Below are 14,240 nucleotides of genomic sequence, written 5' to 3'. Positions count from 1 at the left end.
TTTCCAAACAATTTGAAGTCCATCATTCTACAGTGAAGAAGATTATACACAAGTGAAAAAAATTCAAGACAACTGCCAATCTTCCCAGGAGTGAACGTCCCAGCAAATTCACCCCAAGGTTAGACTGTGCACTGCTCAGAGAAATCCCACAACACCCAAGAACTTCATCGACTCTACAGGCCTCAATAAACATGTTAAATGTTAAAGTTCATGACAGTACAATTAAAAAAGGACGGGACAAGTATGGCATGTTGGGAAGGGTTGCAAGAGAAAGCTTCTTCTCTCTAAAAGGAACATGGCAGAACAGCTTAGGTTTGCAAAGTTGCATCTGAACAAACCTCAAGACTTCTGGATCAATGTCCTTTGGACAGACGAGACCAAAGTGGAGATGTTTGGCCATAATGCACAGCGCCACGTTTGGCGAAAAGCGACCTCAGCATATCAGCACAAACACCTCATGCAAACTGTCCATCACACTGGATTTGGGATTTGGGCTTGTTTTGCAGCACAGGACCTGGACATCTTGCAGTCTTTGAGTTGACCATGAACTCCTCTGTATACCAAAGTATGCTAGAGTCAAATGTGAGGCCATCTGTCCGACAGCTAAAGCTTGGCCGAAACTAAAGCACACCAGCAAATCTACAGCAGAAAGTCTGAAAAAGAAAAGAATCAAGGTGTTGCACTGGCCCAGTCAAAGTCCAGACCTCAACTCAACTGAAATATTTTAGCAGGACCTTAAAAGAGCTGTGCATAAACAGATGCCCACAAACCTCAATGAACTGAAGCAACGTTGTAGAGAAAAGCGGGCCAAAATTCCTCCTGAATGATGCGAGAGAATGAAACTGTCATACAGAAAACAATTCCTTCAATTTGTTGCTGCTAAAAGTGGCAATACAAGCAATTGAATCATAAGGTGTACTTAGTTTGTAACCCATGGCCTTTACATTTTGCCTTTATTTTTTTTCAATAGATGACACAGTGTAATATATCATGTGTTGTTGTTCATCTGAGATTGTATTTACAGAATTTTAAAACCTGATAATGACCAGATGGTTTTTATTATGTTCTGATATGTAAAACTATAAAATTCTAAAGGGTGTCCTTTCTTTTTCACATGACTGTATATAAAACATAGAAAAAGACTGAACTAGATAATGTTTTGTTACATTGAAACTGCCATTTCAAATTATGGTTATCCTATGTAAATTCCGGTCACCGTGATTTTGCAAAGTAAGACATGTTCCTGGATCAACATATTTTGTTGATTCTGGAATAACATTCCTGTCCCAACATTTAGTCCTACCCTATCCCTACCCCTAAACCTAACCCTAAAATCAGAGGGAAATGGTAGGTGAATAACACTGATGTTGAAGCACCTCACCCTGGTTCTAAGCCTAAACTTGACATAAACTGTAAACTTGTCCCTCAGATCTGATTGGTTGATTGGAAAGTTGTTCCAGGATTAACAAAGATGTTGATCCAGGAACATTTGGTACTTGGTGACATCACGTTCACCGTAAATTTCCAGCAGATCCAACAGAATGGCAAACGGAGAGCAACACACACACTTAACATAGACGACACTGAACTGAACATGTATACAAGTGTTGATGATGGTGACTAATGAGTGCACAGCTGAAAGAAATTAGTGTCCGTGACAACAAATAGAAAGTTCAAAAGAACAGCATTTATTTGAAAGAATTGTTTTGTAACAATATAAATGTCTTTACTATCTCTTTTGACCAAAAATCTTACTGATCACAAACTTTTGAATGGTTATGTACCCTTAAAGCCCCATCAGTAAGGCTCAATTATCACTTTATCAACACAAAACAGAAATGTGTTCCTATATTAATTCATAATGGTTGATATTATTTATCATTATTGTTAATAATATTAAAGTCACTAATATTATTAAAGTTTATATATATATATATATATATATATATGTATTAGAAATTATGAGTTATGTTATATTGTATATTGTATTAATTATTTAGCAAGGAAAAAACAAAAAAAATTCAAGTACCCCCACATGCCCACAGGTATCGACATACATCTGGTTTATATTGAAAATTGACATCTAAATTACACTAAAAAGATACTCATGGCACGTGCTTTGTCAATAAATGACCCCAATGTCAGACAACAAGCAAAGCTTTAAACGAGGGGTCTCCACTTTCTCACACACTCTCCATCCTCAACACCCACCCCTCCACCTGCTCCCTTGAGATGTGCTCATTGTTTCCTGAGCAATATGCATGTCATTTAGCATGTGGCGGCCCTCGGCCCCATTGAGCCTTTCGAACGCTCCCATTGGCTGCAGACTGTGAGAACCTCTAGCAAACTCCAGACTCACACATTCATATGGAGATTTGGGAGTATAAATGGAGGAGCGAGGAGAGGGAGTTCAGCACAGCTCAGATCTGATCCTAACAGAGAACTGAACACAAGACACACAGCCATGGCTCCTACAATCACTGGATCAATCATCAGCAGAGAACAACTTCCACTCACAAACAAGGTAAACATTCAACATTTCACACCTGACTCTACTAAATCATGTATTCTTATGAAATGTGAACTATATGACTGATGGATGAGTGTTTCTAAATGCACGTTCTTAATGTTTCCTCAGCTGAGAAAGCCAATAGTGGAGAAGATCCGCAGAGAACGTATCAACAGCAGCATTGAGAAGCTCAAGTCTCTTCTGGGTCAAGAGTTCCTAAAGCAACAGCCCGACTCCAGACAGGAGAAAGCCGATATCCTGGAGATGACGCTTGATTTCTTGAGATGCTCCCAGAATCCCTCAGGCTGCTCTACTGCAGCTCATGACGGACACTCCAGATGTGTGCAGGAGGCCGTCAACTTCCTGTCTCAGTGTCCAGTGCAGACTCAGTCCCACAGAAGACTTCTGAAGCACTTCCTGCACATGCAGCCGTCCACAGAGAACAACACTCATCAGCTCCATTCACCAGACGCAAAGAGCAGCAGCAAAGAGGAAACTCTGGCGCTCTGGAGACCCTGGTAGAGCCACCAGGACCGTATGATTTATCAGACAGAATTCAGAATGCCAGTCTGAGATTTGGCATGGACTGTAATTCTAATGTAGGAATTGATTTCCGCCTCTGCAGATTCTGCAGGATCTTTAATCTGCTTTCAGAGAAAGTTGCTGTTTTATTGAAACTGTGTGACCAGCAATATCTGATCAGAATGTACAGAATCATTTGCTGTGTAAAATGATTATTACATTCGTGAAAAATGAGATTCAAAGTATTTGGTCACAGAAATGTTAAAGTCTGATTCAGACGTTTGAACTCTTGTAGGTCTTTCACCCATATTGGGTTTATTCTCTCTTGCATCTAAAGGATGACGACTCTGCTTTCATTGACTGAAAGCTTTTTATTTATATTTCTATTGACTGAAATACATCTAATGCTTCTCTTGTTATAAGAGTAGTATTTCTTCATTTGAAAGATTTAATTGTGTGTTGTAAGCACAAATGATTGTTTTTTAATGTTTGCATGTGTTTACATGAATGACACATTTCCCCTGTAAAGGGCAGTTGAATATTGTCACTGTTAGTGATTGACTTCTATTCTTTACTTTCAAAGTCAAGTTCTTTCCTTCTCTGAAGGTATCTTGCATTGCACATTGCACTGTCTTTGATTACTAATTTAATTTTAAATGTCTGTGACATTGTTCATTTCTTCCTCGTTCAAGGGAAGTACAAACATTCTACCATGAGTTCTTCACAATTGTGAAAAGATGCATGGACCTAATATGTTACTGCTTTATTACTTTAAGGCATGAATGTCCTTCAAAGCTGAAGCAAATGTTCATTGTCAGATTTGTTCGCATCAAGAACAGTAATCATATTGCTTTTGACAAAATAAATTGTACAATCAATGTTCTTGTCCAGTGTTCTGTTTAATTTAACTCTATACATCATACATATTTTTAATGTAGTTAAGTATCTATGAATAGTTTTGTCAGAAACTCAAAATGTATTTTTTTATATTTTGTATCAAATTCTCCAAAAGCTTACTGATCAGTATTTCACTGTTGGGAGTGTTTAAATAACTTTACACTCCTAAACTTGAGCTGTAGGAAATGGACGTGGAAGATGATGTGTTGTTAAAATATTATCATAATCTGAAAAATCTGACATTTTTTTCCATGCAGGTACAGCTCATACTGTAGAGTCTTACACAAAAATTTGTTTTTGTTTGATTAGTAACACAAAATCCATCACAAATCAGTATCCACTGATAAGGAGACAGAAGAAGAGTGTCTCTGAAAGAAGCCCTGACTGATGGGGGTGAAGCTGTAAAGCAAATTTTTTAGTTTTCCCATTCATACAACTCAACAAAAGTATTTCATTGAGAACAATTCAGCATATGACCATATGAACTTCAAAATTGGGTCTTAAAATTAGATATATATATCCTCAGATTAACAACAACACAACATATTACACAGTGTCATTATTTATTTAACAAAACTAGGCCAAAATTGAAAAGCCATGTGTGACAAACTAAGTACACCCTTACGGCTTCCATAGGAATTAAGAGGGTAAGTAGCAGTCGGACGGTGCTAATCAAATGCCTTTGATTAACTGATCATCAGGAAGTGTGACCAACTCTAAAAGCAGAAGTTTTGGCAGTTTGTTGGTCAGGAGCATTCAGGTGTGTGTTAACACAATGACAAGGAGGAAAGACATCAACAATCTTATAGAAGCAATTGTTGCTGCCATCAGTCTGAGAAGGGTTATACAGCCATTTCCAAACAATTTGAAGTCCATCATTCTACAGTGAAGAAGATTATACACAAGTGAAAAAAATTCAAGACAACTGCCAATCTTCCCAGGAGTGGACGTCCCAGCAAATTCACCCCAAGGTTAGACTGTGCACTGCTCAGAGAAATCCCACAACACCCAAGAACTTCATCGACTCTACAGGCCTCAATAAACATGTTAAATGTTAAAGTTCATGACAGTACAATTAAAAAAGGACGGGACAAGTATGGCATGTTTGGAAGGGTTGCAAGAGAAAGCTTCTTCTCTCTAAAAAGAACATGGCAGAACAGCTTAGGTTTGCAAAGTTGCATCTGAACAAACCTCAAGACTTCTGGATCAATGTCCTTTGGACAGACGAGACCAAAGTGGAGATGTTTGGCCATAATGCACAGCGCCACGTTTGGCGAAAAGCGACCTCAGCATATCAGCACAAACACCTCATGCAAACTGTCCATCACACTGGATTTGGGATTTGGGCTTGTTTTGCAGCACAGGACCTGGGCATCTTGCAGTCTTTGAGTTGACCATGAACTCCTCTGTATACCAAAGTATTCTAGAGTCTAATGTGAGGCCATCTGTCCGACAGCTAAAGCTTGGCCGAAACTAAAGCACACCAGCAAATCTACAGCAGAATGGCTGAAAAAGAAAAGAATCAAGGTGTTGCACTGGCCCAGTCAAAGTCCAGACCTCAACTCAACTGAAATATTTTAGCAGGACCTTAAAAGAGCTGTGCATAAACAGATGCCCACAAACCTCAATGAACTGCAAGCAACGTTGTAGAGAAAAGCGGGCCAAAATTCCTCCTGAATGATGCGAGAGAATGATACTGTCATACAGAAAACAATTCCTTCAATTTGTTGCTGCTAAAAGTGGCAATACAAGCAATTGAATCATAAGGTGTACTTAGTTTGTAACCCATGGCCTTTACATTTTGCCTTTATTTTTTTTCAATAGATGATACAGTGTAATATATCATGTGTTGTTGTTCATCTGAGATTGTATTTACAAAATTTTAAAACCTGATAATGACCAGATGGTTTTTATTATGTTCTGATATGTAAAACTATAAAATTCTAAAGGATGTCCTTTCTTTTTCACATGACTGTATATAAAACATAGAAAAAGACTGAACTAGATAATGTTTTGTTACATTGAAACTGCCATTTCAAATTATGGTTATCCTATGTAAATTTCGGTCACTGTGATTTTGCAAAGTAAGACATGTTCCTGGATCAACATATTTTGTTGATCCTGGAATAACATTCCTGTCCCAACATTTAGTCCTACCCTATCCCTACCCCTAAACCTAACCCTACCCATGACTTTTCCCTAAAATCAGATGTTGAAGCACCTCACCCTGGTTCTAAGCCTAAACTTGACATAAACTCTAAACTTGTCCCTCAGATCTGATTGGTTGATTGGAAAGTTGTTCCAGGATCAACAAAGATGTTGATCCAGGAACATGTGGTACTTGGTGACATCACGTTCACCGTAAATTTCCAGCAGATCCAACAGAATGGCAAACGGAGAGCAACACACACACTTAACATAGACGACACTGAACTGAACATGTATACAAGTGTTGATGATGGTGACTAATGAGTGCACAGTTGAAAGAAATTAGTGTCCGTGACAACAAATAGAAAGTTCAAAAGAACAGCATTTATTTGAAAGAAATGTTTTGTAACAATATAAATGTCTTTACTATCTCTTTTGACCAATTTATTGCATCTTTGCTGATTAAGAGTATTAATTCTTTCAAAAAAAATCTTACTGATCACAAACTTTTTAATGGTAATGTACCCTTAAAGCCCGTAAGGCTCAATTATCACTTTATCAACACAAAACAGAAATGTGTTCCTATATTAATTCATAATGGTTGATATTATTTATCATTATTGTTAATAATATTAAAGTCACTAATATTATTAAAGTTAATATATATATATATATATATATATATATATATATATATATATATATATATATATTAGAAATTATGAGTTATGTTATATTGTATATTGTATTAATTATTTAGCAAGGAAAAAAACAAAAAAAAATTCAAGTACCCCCACATGCCCCCAGGTATCGACATACATCTGGTTTATATTGAAAATTGACATCTAAATTACACTAAAAAGATACTCATGGCACGTGCTTTGTCAATAAATGACCCCAATGTCAGACAACAAGCAAAGCTTTAAACGAGGGGTCTCCACTTTCTCACACACTCTCCATCCTCAACACCCACCCCTCCACCTGCTCCCTTGAGATGTGCTCATTGTTTCCTGGGAAATATGCATGTCATTTAGCATGTGGCGGCCCTCGGCCCCATTGAGCCTTTCGAACGCTCCCATTGGCTGCAGACTGTGAGAACCTCCAGCAAACTCCAGACTCACACATTCATATGGAGATTTGGGAGTATAAATAGAGGAGCGAGGAGAGGGAGTTCAGCACAGCTCAGATCTGATCCTAACAGAGAACTGAACACAAGACACACAGCCATGGCTCCTACAATCACTGGATCAATCATCAGCAGAGAACAACTTCCACTCACAAAGGTAAACATTCAACATTTCACACCTGACTCTACTAAATCATGTATTCTTATGAAATGTGAACTATATGACTGATGGATGAGTGTTTCTAAATGCACGTTCTTAATGTTTCCTCAGCTGAGAAAGCCAATAGTGGAGAAGATCCGCAGAGAACGGATCAACAGCAGCATTGAGAAGCTCAAGTCTCTTCTGGGTCAAGAGTTCCTAAAGCAACAGCCTGACTCCAGACAGGAGAAAGCCGATATCCTGGAGATGACGCTTGATTTCTTGAGACGCTCCCAAAATCCCTCAGGCTGCTCTACTGCAGCTCATGACGGACACTCCAGATGTGTGCAGGAGGCCGTCAACTTCCTGTCTCAGTGTCCAGTGCAGACTCAGTCCCACAGAAGACTTCTGAAGCACTTCCTGCACATGCAGCCGTCCACAGAGAACAACACTCATCAGCTCCATTCACCAGACGCAAAGAGCAGCAGCAAAGAGGAAACTCTGGCGCTCTGGAGACCCTGGTAGAGCCACCAGGACCGTATGATTTATCAGACAGAATTCAGAATGCCAGTCTGAGATTTGGCATGGACTGTAATTCTAATGTAGGAATTGATTTCCGCCTCTGCAGATTCTGCAGGATCTTTAATCTGCTTTCAGAGAAAGTTGCTGTTTTATTGAAACTGTGTGACCAGCAATATCTGATCAGAATGTACAGAATCATTTGCTGTGTAAAATGATTATTACATTCGTGAAAAATGAGATTCAAAGTATTTGGTCACAGAAATGTTAAAGTCTGATTCAGACGTTTGAACTCTTGTAGGTCTTTCACCCATATTGGGTTTATTCTCTCTTGCATCTAAAGGATGACGACTCTGCTTTCATTGACTGAAAGCTTTTTATTTATATTTCTATTGACTGAAATACATCTAATGCTTCTCTTGTTAAATGAGAAATATTTCTTCATTTGAAAGATTTAATTGTGTGTTGTAAGCACAAATGATTGTTTTTAATGTTTGCATGTGTTTACATGAATGAGACATTTCCCCTGTAAAGGGCAGTTGAATATTGTCACTGTTAGTGATTGACTTCTATTCTTTACTTTCAAAGTCAAGTGCTTTCCTTCTCTGAAGGTATCTTGCATTGCACATTGCACTGTCTTTGATTACTAATTTAATTTTAAATGTCTGTGACATTGTTCATTTCTTCCTCGTTCAAGGGAAGTACAAACATTCTACCATGAGTTCTTCACAATTGTGAAAAGATGCATGGACCTAATATGTTACTGCTTTATTACTTTAAGGCATGAATGTCCTTCAAAGCTGAAGCAAATGTTCATTGTCAGATTTTCTCGCATCAAGAACAGTAATCATATTGCTTTTGACAAAATAAATTGTACAATCAATGTTCTTGTCCAGTGTTCTGTTTAATTTAACTCTATACATCATACATATTTTTAATGTAGTTAAGTATCTATGAATAGTTTTGTCAGAAACTCAAAATGTATTTTTTTATATTTTGTATCAAATTCTCCAAAAGCTTACTGATCAGTATTTCACTGTTGGGAGTGTTTAAATAACTTTACACTCCTAAACTTGAGCTGTAGGAAATGGACGTGGAAGATGATGTGTTGTTAAAATATTATCATAATCTGAAAAATCTGTCATTTTTTTCCATGAAGGTACAGCTCATACTGTAGAGTCTTACACAAAAATTTGTTTTTGTTTGATTAGTAACACAAAATCCATCACAAATCAATATCCACTGATAAGGAGACAGAAGAGGAGTGTCTCTGAAAGAAGCCCTGACTGATGGGGGTGAAGCTGTAAAGCAAATTTTTTAGTTTTCCCATTCATACAACCAGGGACGTGCACAGACATTTTGAGGGGCAGGGGCTCAAGTGAAATAAAGGGCACTTCTCATAATTACGTTTTTTTTTTTTAAACAAAAAAAAAGTATATATATTAAAGCAACTCTGACTTCCTTTAAAAAAAAAAATTCAAAAAGTTAATTCATTTTATCTTCCTCAAACTCACGCAATTGTTTAATTTTCAAAAGATGTCTACAAAATAATCCATTCACACAGAAACCATGGTCTCCTTATATTAGTATTCACTAGGTTTATAGAGCAGCAAAGGAAACTATTCCACAATGTGCATGTTTTGAAAACATTTTCTATGCTCCTAGTTTCAAGTATATATTTAGAATAACCTAAATAACTGCATCAAGCAGAGGGGCGTGTTTTACTAATAATTTGTTTATTTTTGCACAAGGCACTACATCATTTTAATTATTTTGGTGTTATCAGAATACATAACACTTTAAAATCAACACAAATATTCACTCTAAACTGAAGAGGGCTGTTGCTGCTATTTTGTTAACTTTACTGAAAAAATCACTGCAAAAATGATTGACAAAATACAAAAATAAATGTTATTACTAACTTATTTTATTACATGGCTTGGTTGAATTCCAGTGTAGAATGCGGTGTGTTATTGCTTGTTATACTACAGGGCCGTTGAATGCTTGAATCTGATTGGTTGACGAACGTTCTAAGGTGTGCATTATTTTCAGGGAAACGCACGGCTAAAGTAGTTCCAGGCAGGTCTCGACCGCATTACAGTTCCATATCACTTCGCGTAGTCAACTGTAATAACGGAAAATCGGATACAAATCATAACAAGAAAAAGCATTTCGCCCCATGCGCTTGATCTGCAATTTTCAATGTCTAGCTTCACAATCAATAGAAACATGCAGTTTAATTTGAATAAATAAACTATAAAGTCCTATCTATAATCAATAGAAAATTAAACTGAATATAGGCTAAATAAATGGATAGTCCTGCAGCACGGATTTTTATTGCAGATAATTTAACAAATAAATAATTATTGATAGGCCTACTTGTTAAAAGGGCTTCGGGTTTCATTTATTTGGCTAGTCTACTGTCATCTGTCAATAATAGAAAGAAAAAAAGAATTAACGAATTCATTAAAACGAATTGAATTAATTAATAAATAGCCTAATAATATTGACGCACATGCTTTTCTGTCTCATTATTGCAACATCTCTCTCTAATAACTGCATTAATAACTGCATAAAGCCGGGAACACACTTTAAGGCCGGTTATGAATGTAATTTGATACTTATATGACTGATCATGCCCAAACGCGTGTTCAGCGCGTTCAGTCTGTGTTCAAAGTCGGTGTTTAAAATCTGCTGCAGTCGATGAAAACAGTCAGAGAATGTGTCAGCTAGTCGTGTGTCCCCAGCATTAGTCTGCTATCAGCGGCTCAAACCTCCGTTACTAACTCTGAAATGACGTTTTGGAATTAGCAACGGAGGCATGGGATTAGATGCGTAAGAAATTAGTCCTACATACAAGAGCGTTTTAATGACAAAAACTTTACAAACGTCTTGAAATACATAATCTGAACAATGTTTCGAGGTGTGGTAACTGTAGTATAAGCGGAATAATTGACTTCAGGCCGTTGAATTATTAGAAAAATAATGCACACCCGAGGTGTAACGGCCACTCCGCTTCGCGTCGTGACCGCATTACCACCTCGGGTGTGCATTATTTTTCTAATAATTCAACGGCCTGTCGTCAATTATTCCTTACTTATACTACAGGGCCGTTGAATGCTTGAATCTGATTGGTTGACGAACGTTCTAAGGTGTGCATTATTTTCAGGGAAACGCACGGCTAAAGTAGTTCCAGGCAGGTCTCGACCGCATTACAGTTCCATATCACTTCGCGTAGTCAACTGTAATAACGGAAAATCGGATACAAATCATAACAAGAAAAAGCATTTCGCCCCATGCGCTTGATCTGCAATTTTCAATGTCTAGCTTCACAATCAATAGAAACATGCAGTTTAATTTGAATAAATAAACTATAAAGTCCTATCTATAATCAATAGAAAATTAAACTGAATATAGGCTAAATAAATGGATAGTCCTGCAGCACGGATTTTTATTGCAGATAATTTAACAAATAAATAATTATTGATAGGCCTACTTGTTAAAAGGGCTTTGGGTTTCATTTATTTGGCTAGTCTACTGTCATCTGTCAATAATAGAAAGAAAAAAAGAATTAACGAATTCATTAAAACGAATTGAATTAATTAATAAATAGCCTAATAATATTGACGCACATGCTTTTCTGTCTCATTATTGCAACATCTCTCTCTAATAACTGCATTAATAACTGCATAAAGCCGGGAACACACTTTAAGGCCGGTTATGAATGTAATTTGATACTTATATGACTGATCATGCCCAAACGCGTGTTCAGCGCGTTCAGTCTGTGTTCAAAGTCGGTGTTTAAAATCTGCTGCAGTCGATGAAAACAGTCAGAGAATGTGTCAGCTAGTCGTGTGTCCCCAGCATTAGTCTGCTATCAGCGGCTCAAACCTCCGTTACTAACTCTGAAATGACGTTTTGGAATTAGCAACGGAGGCATGGGATTAGATGCGTAAGAAATTAGTCCTACATACAAGAGCGTTTTAATGACAAAAACTTTACAAACGTCTTGAAATACATAATCTGAACAATGTTTCGAGGTGTGGTAACTGTAGTATAAGCGGAATAATTGACTTCAGGCCGTTGAATTATTAGAAAAATAATGCACACCCGAGGTGGTAATGCGGTCACGACGCGAACCTGTCGTCAATTATTCCTTACATAACAGACCGCTGTGCGGAGTATAACACACCGTTGCCATGAAAAACAGAGCGTTGCTATGGACTCACAGGATTCTAACCGTAGAGACGGAGCGTACTATTTTCTTTAGCGGAAGCAATACAATCTGGTTTAAATCAATAAACTCCCTTTTAAATCAATATTTTGTGTCAAATTAATTATTTATTTGGTAGGTAGCCAACTAGCCATGTAATAAGCGGGATAATGTATAGCGATTATCCCTTACACATTAGCTAGTCTAGTAGCTCATGAGGCATGCAAGCTAGCAAAACACAGGTTAACTATATTTGTCTTTGGCTAATCAGCAGTAAATTCGAGCCTCGACCAGTGCCTCGAATTTCGAGGCACTGGTAGTTTAATCGTTTGTTCATCGCCAGCGCCACTCACCTCAGCACAAGCCAAGAAAAACACTGCTGGGAGGGGCTGCTGCTGCCTGCAGGTGTGTTATGATGTGTGCCGATGTGCGCTTAAGAACTCCTGACCTGATATTTAGATATACTATTCTTCAATAAATATATTTGTTTGACAGGGAAGCTGTGCGCAAACAGGAATATATATTATTTTAAAAAAATTAAAAATTAAAAAAAATTAAAAAAACACCCCAGAAAAAAGGGCACTTTCTCTCCAGGAATAAAAAGGGCAGGTGCTCAAGCCCCCTTTGATGTCTATGTGTGCACGTGCCTGCATACAACTCAACAAAAGTATTTCATTGAGAACAATTCAGCATATGACCATATGAACTTCAAAATTGGGTCTTAAAATTAGATATATATATCCTCAGATTAACAACAACACAACATATTACACAGTGTCATTATTTATTTAACAAAACTAGGCCAAAATTGAAAAGCCATGTGTGACAAACTAAGTACACCCTTACTGCTTCCATAGGAATTAAGAGGGTAAGTAGCAGTCGGACGCTGCTAATCAAATGCCTTTGATTAACTGATCATCAGGAAGTGTGACCAACTCTAAAAGCAGAAGTTTTGGCAGTTTGTTGGTCAGGAGCATTCAGGTGTGTGTTAACACAATGACAAGGAGGAAAGACATCAACAATCTTATAGAAGCAATTGTTGCTGCCATCAATCTGAGAAGGGTTATACAGCCATTTCCAAACAATTTGAAGTCCATCATTCTACAGTGAAGAAGATTATACACAAGTGAAAAAAATTCAAGACAACTGCCAATCTTCCCAGGAGTGAACGTCCCAGCAAATTCACCCCAAGGTTAGACTGTGCACTGCTCAGAGAAATCCCACAACACCCAAGAACTTCATCGACTCTACAGGCCTCAATAAACATGTTAAATGTTAAAGTTCATGACAGTACAATTAAAAAAGGACGGGACAAGTATGGCATGTTGGGAAGGGTTGCAAGAGAAAGCTTCTTCTCTCTAAAAGGAACATGGCAGAACAGCTTAGGTTTGCAAAGTTGCATCTGAACAAACCTCAAGACTTCTGGATCAATGTCCTTTGGACAGACGAGACCAAAGTGGAGATGTTTGGCCATAATGCACAGCGCCACGTTTGGCGAAAAGCGACCTCAGCATATCAGCACAAACACCTCATGCAAACTGTCCATCACACTGGATTTGGGATTTGGGCTTGTTTTGCAGCACAGGACCTGGGCATCTTGCAGTCTTTGAGTTGACATGAACTCCTCTGTATACCAAAGTATTCTAGAGTCTAATGTGAGGCCATCTGTCCGACAGCTAAAGCTTGGCCGAAACTAAAGCACACCAGCAAATCTACAGCAGAATGGCTGAAAAAGAAAAGAATCAAGGTGTTGCACTGGCCCAGTCAAAGTCCAGACCTCAACTCAACTGAAATATTTTAGCAGGACCTTAAAAGAGCTGTGCATAAACAGATGCCCACAAACCTCAATGAACTGAAGCAACGTTGTAGAGAAAAGCGGGCCAAAATTCCTCCTGAATGATGCGAGAGAATGATACTGTCATACAGAAAACAATTCCTTCAATTTGTTGCTGCTAAAAGTGGCAATACAAGCAATTGAATCATAAGGTGTACTTAGTTTGTAACCCATGGCCTTTACATTTTGCCTTTATTTTTTTTTCAATAGATGATACAGTGTAATATATCATGTGTTGTTGTTCATCTGAGATTGTATTTACAAAATTTTAAAACCTGATAATGACCAGATGGTTTTTATTATGTTCTGATATGTAAAACTATAAAATTCTAA

The 14,240-nt window shown here is 37.7% G+C and overlaps 2 protein-coding genes across 2 annotated transcripts; both read left to right on the top strand.

Moving 5' to 3' along the window:
• The first annotated feature begins 2,394 nt into the window (after positions 1-2,394).
• On the top strand, positions 2,395-3,802 carry LOC309481462 (transcription factor HES-5-like). The gene is made up of 2 exons (XM_082146370.1): positions 2,395-2,524; positions 2,639-3,802. The coding sequence occupies exons 1-2, from the start codon at positions 2,465-2,467 to the stop codon at positions 3,029-3,031; spliced, it is 453 nt and encodes a 150-aa protein (XP_082002496.1). The 5' UTR covers positions 2,395-2,464; the 3' UTR covers positions 3,032-3,802.
• A 3,500-nt stretch (positions 3,803-7,302) lies between these two features.
• On the top strand, positions 7,303-7,866 carry LOC309480272 (transcription factor HES-5-like; the record flags this gene model as incomplete). The annotated part of the gene is made up of 2 exons (XM_082144684.1): positions 7,303-7,359; positions 7,474-7,866. 2 exons carry the CDS (start codon positions 7,303-7,305, stop codon positions 7,864-7,866), a joined length of 450 nt encoding a protein of 149 aa, XP_082000810.1.
• Between the last annotated feature and the right edge of the window lie 6,374 nt (positions 7,867-14,240).

Source organism: Leuciscus leuciscus (genome assembly GCF_965113295.1).
Source record: "Leuciscus leuciscus genome assembly, chromosome: 18".
NCBI lineage: Eukaryota > Metazoa > Chordata > Actinopteri > Cypriniformes > Leuciscidae > Leuciscus > Leuciscus leuciscus.
This window is presented reverse-complemented; position numbering and strand designations above follow the sequence as displayed.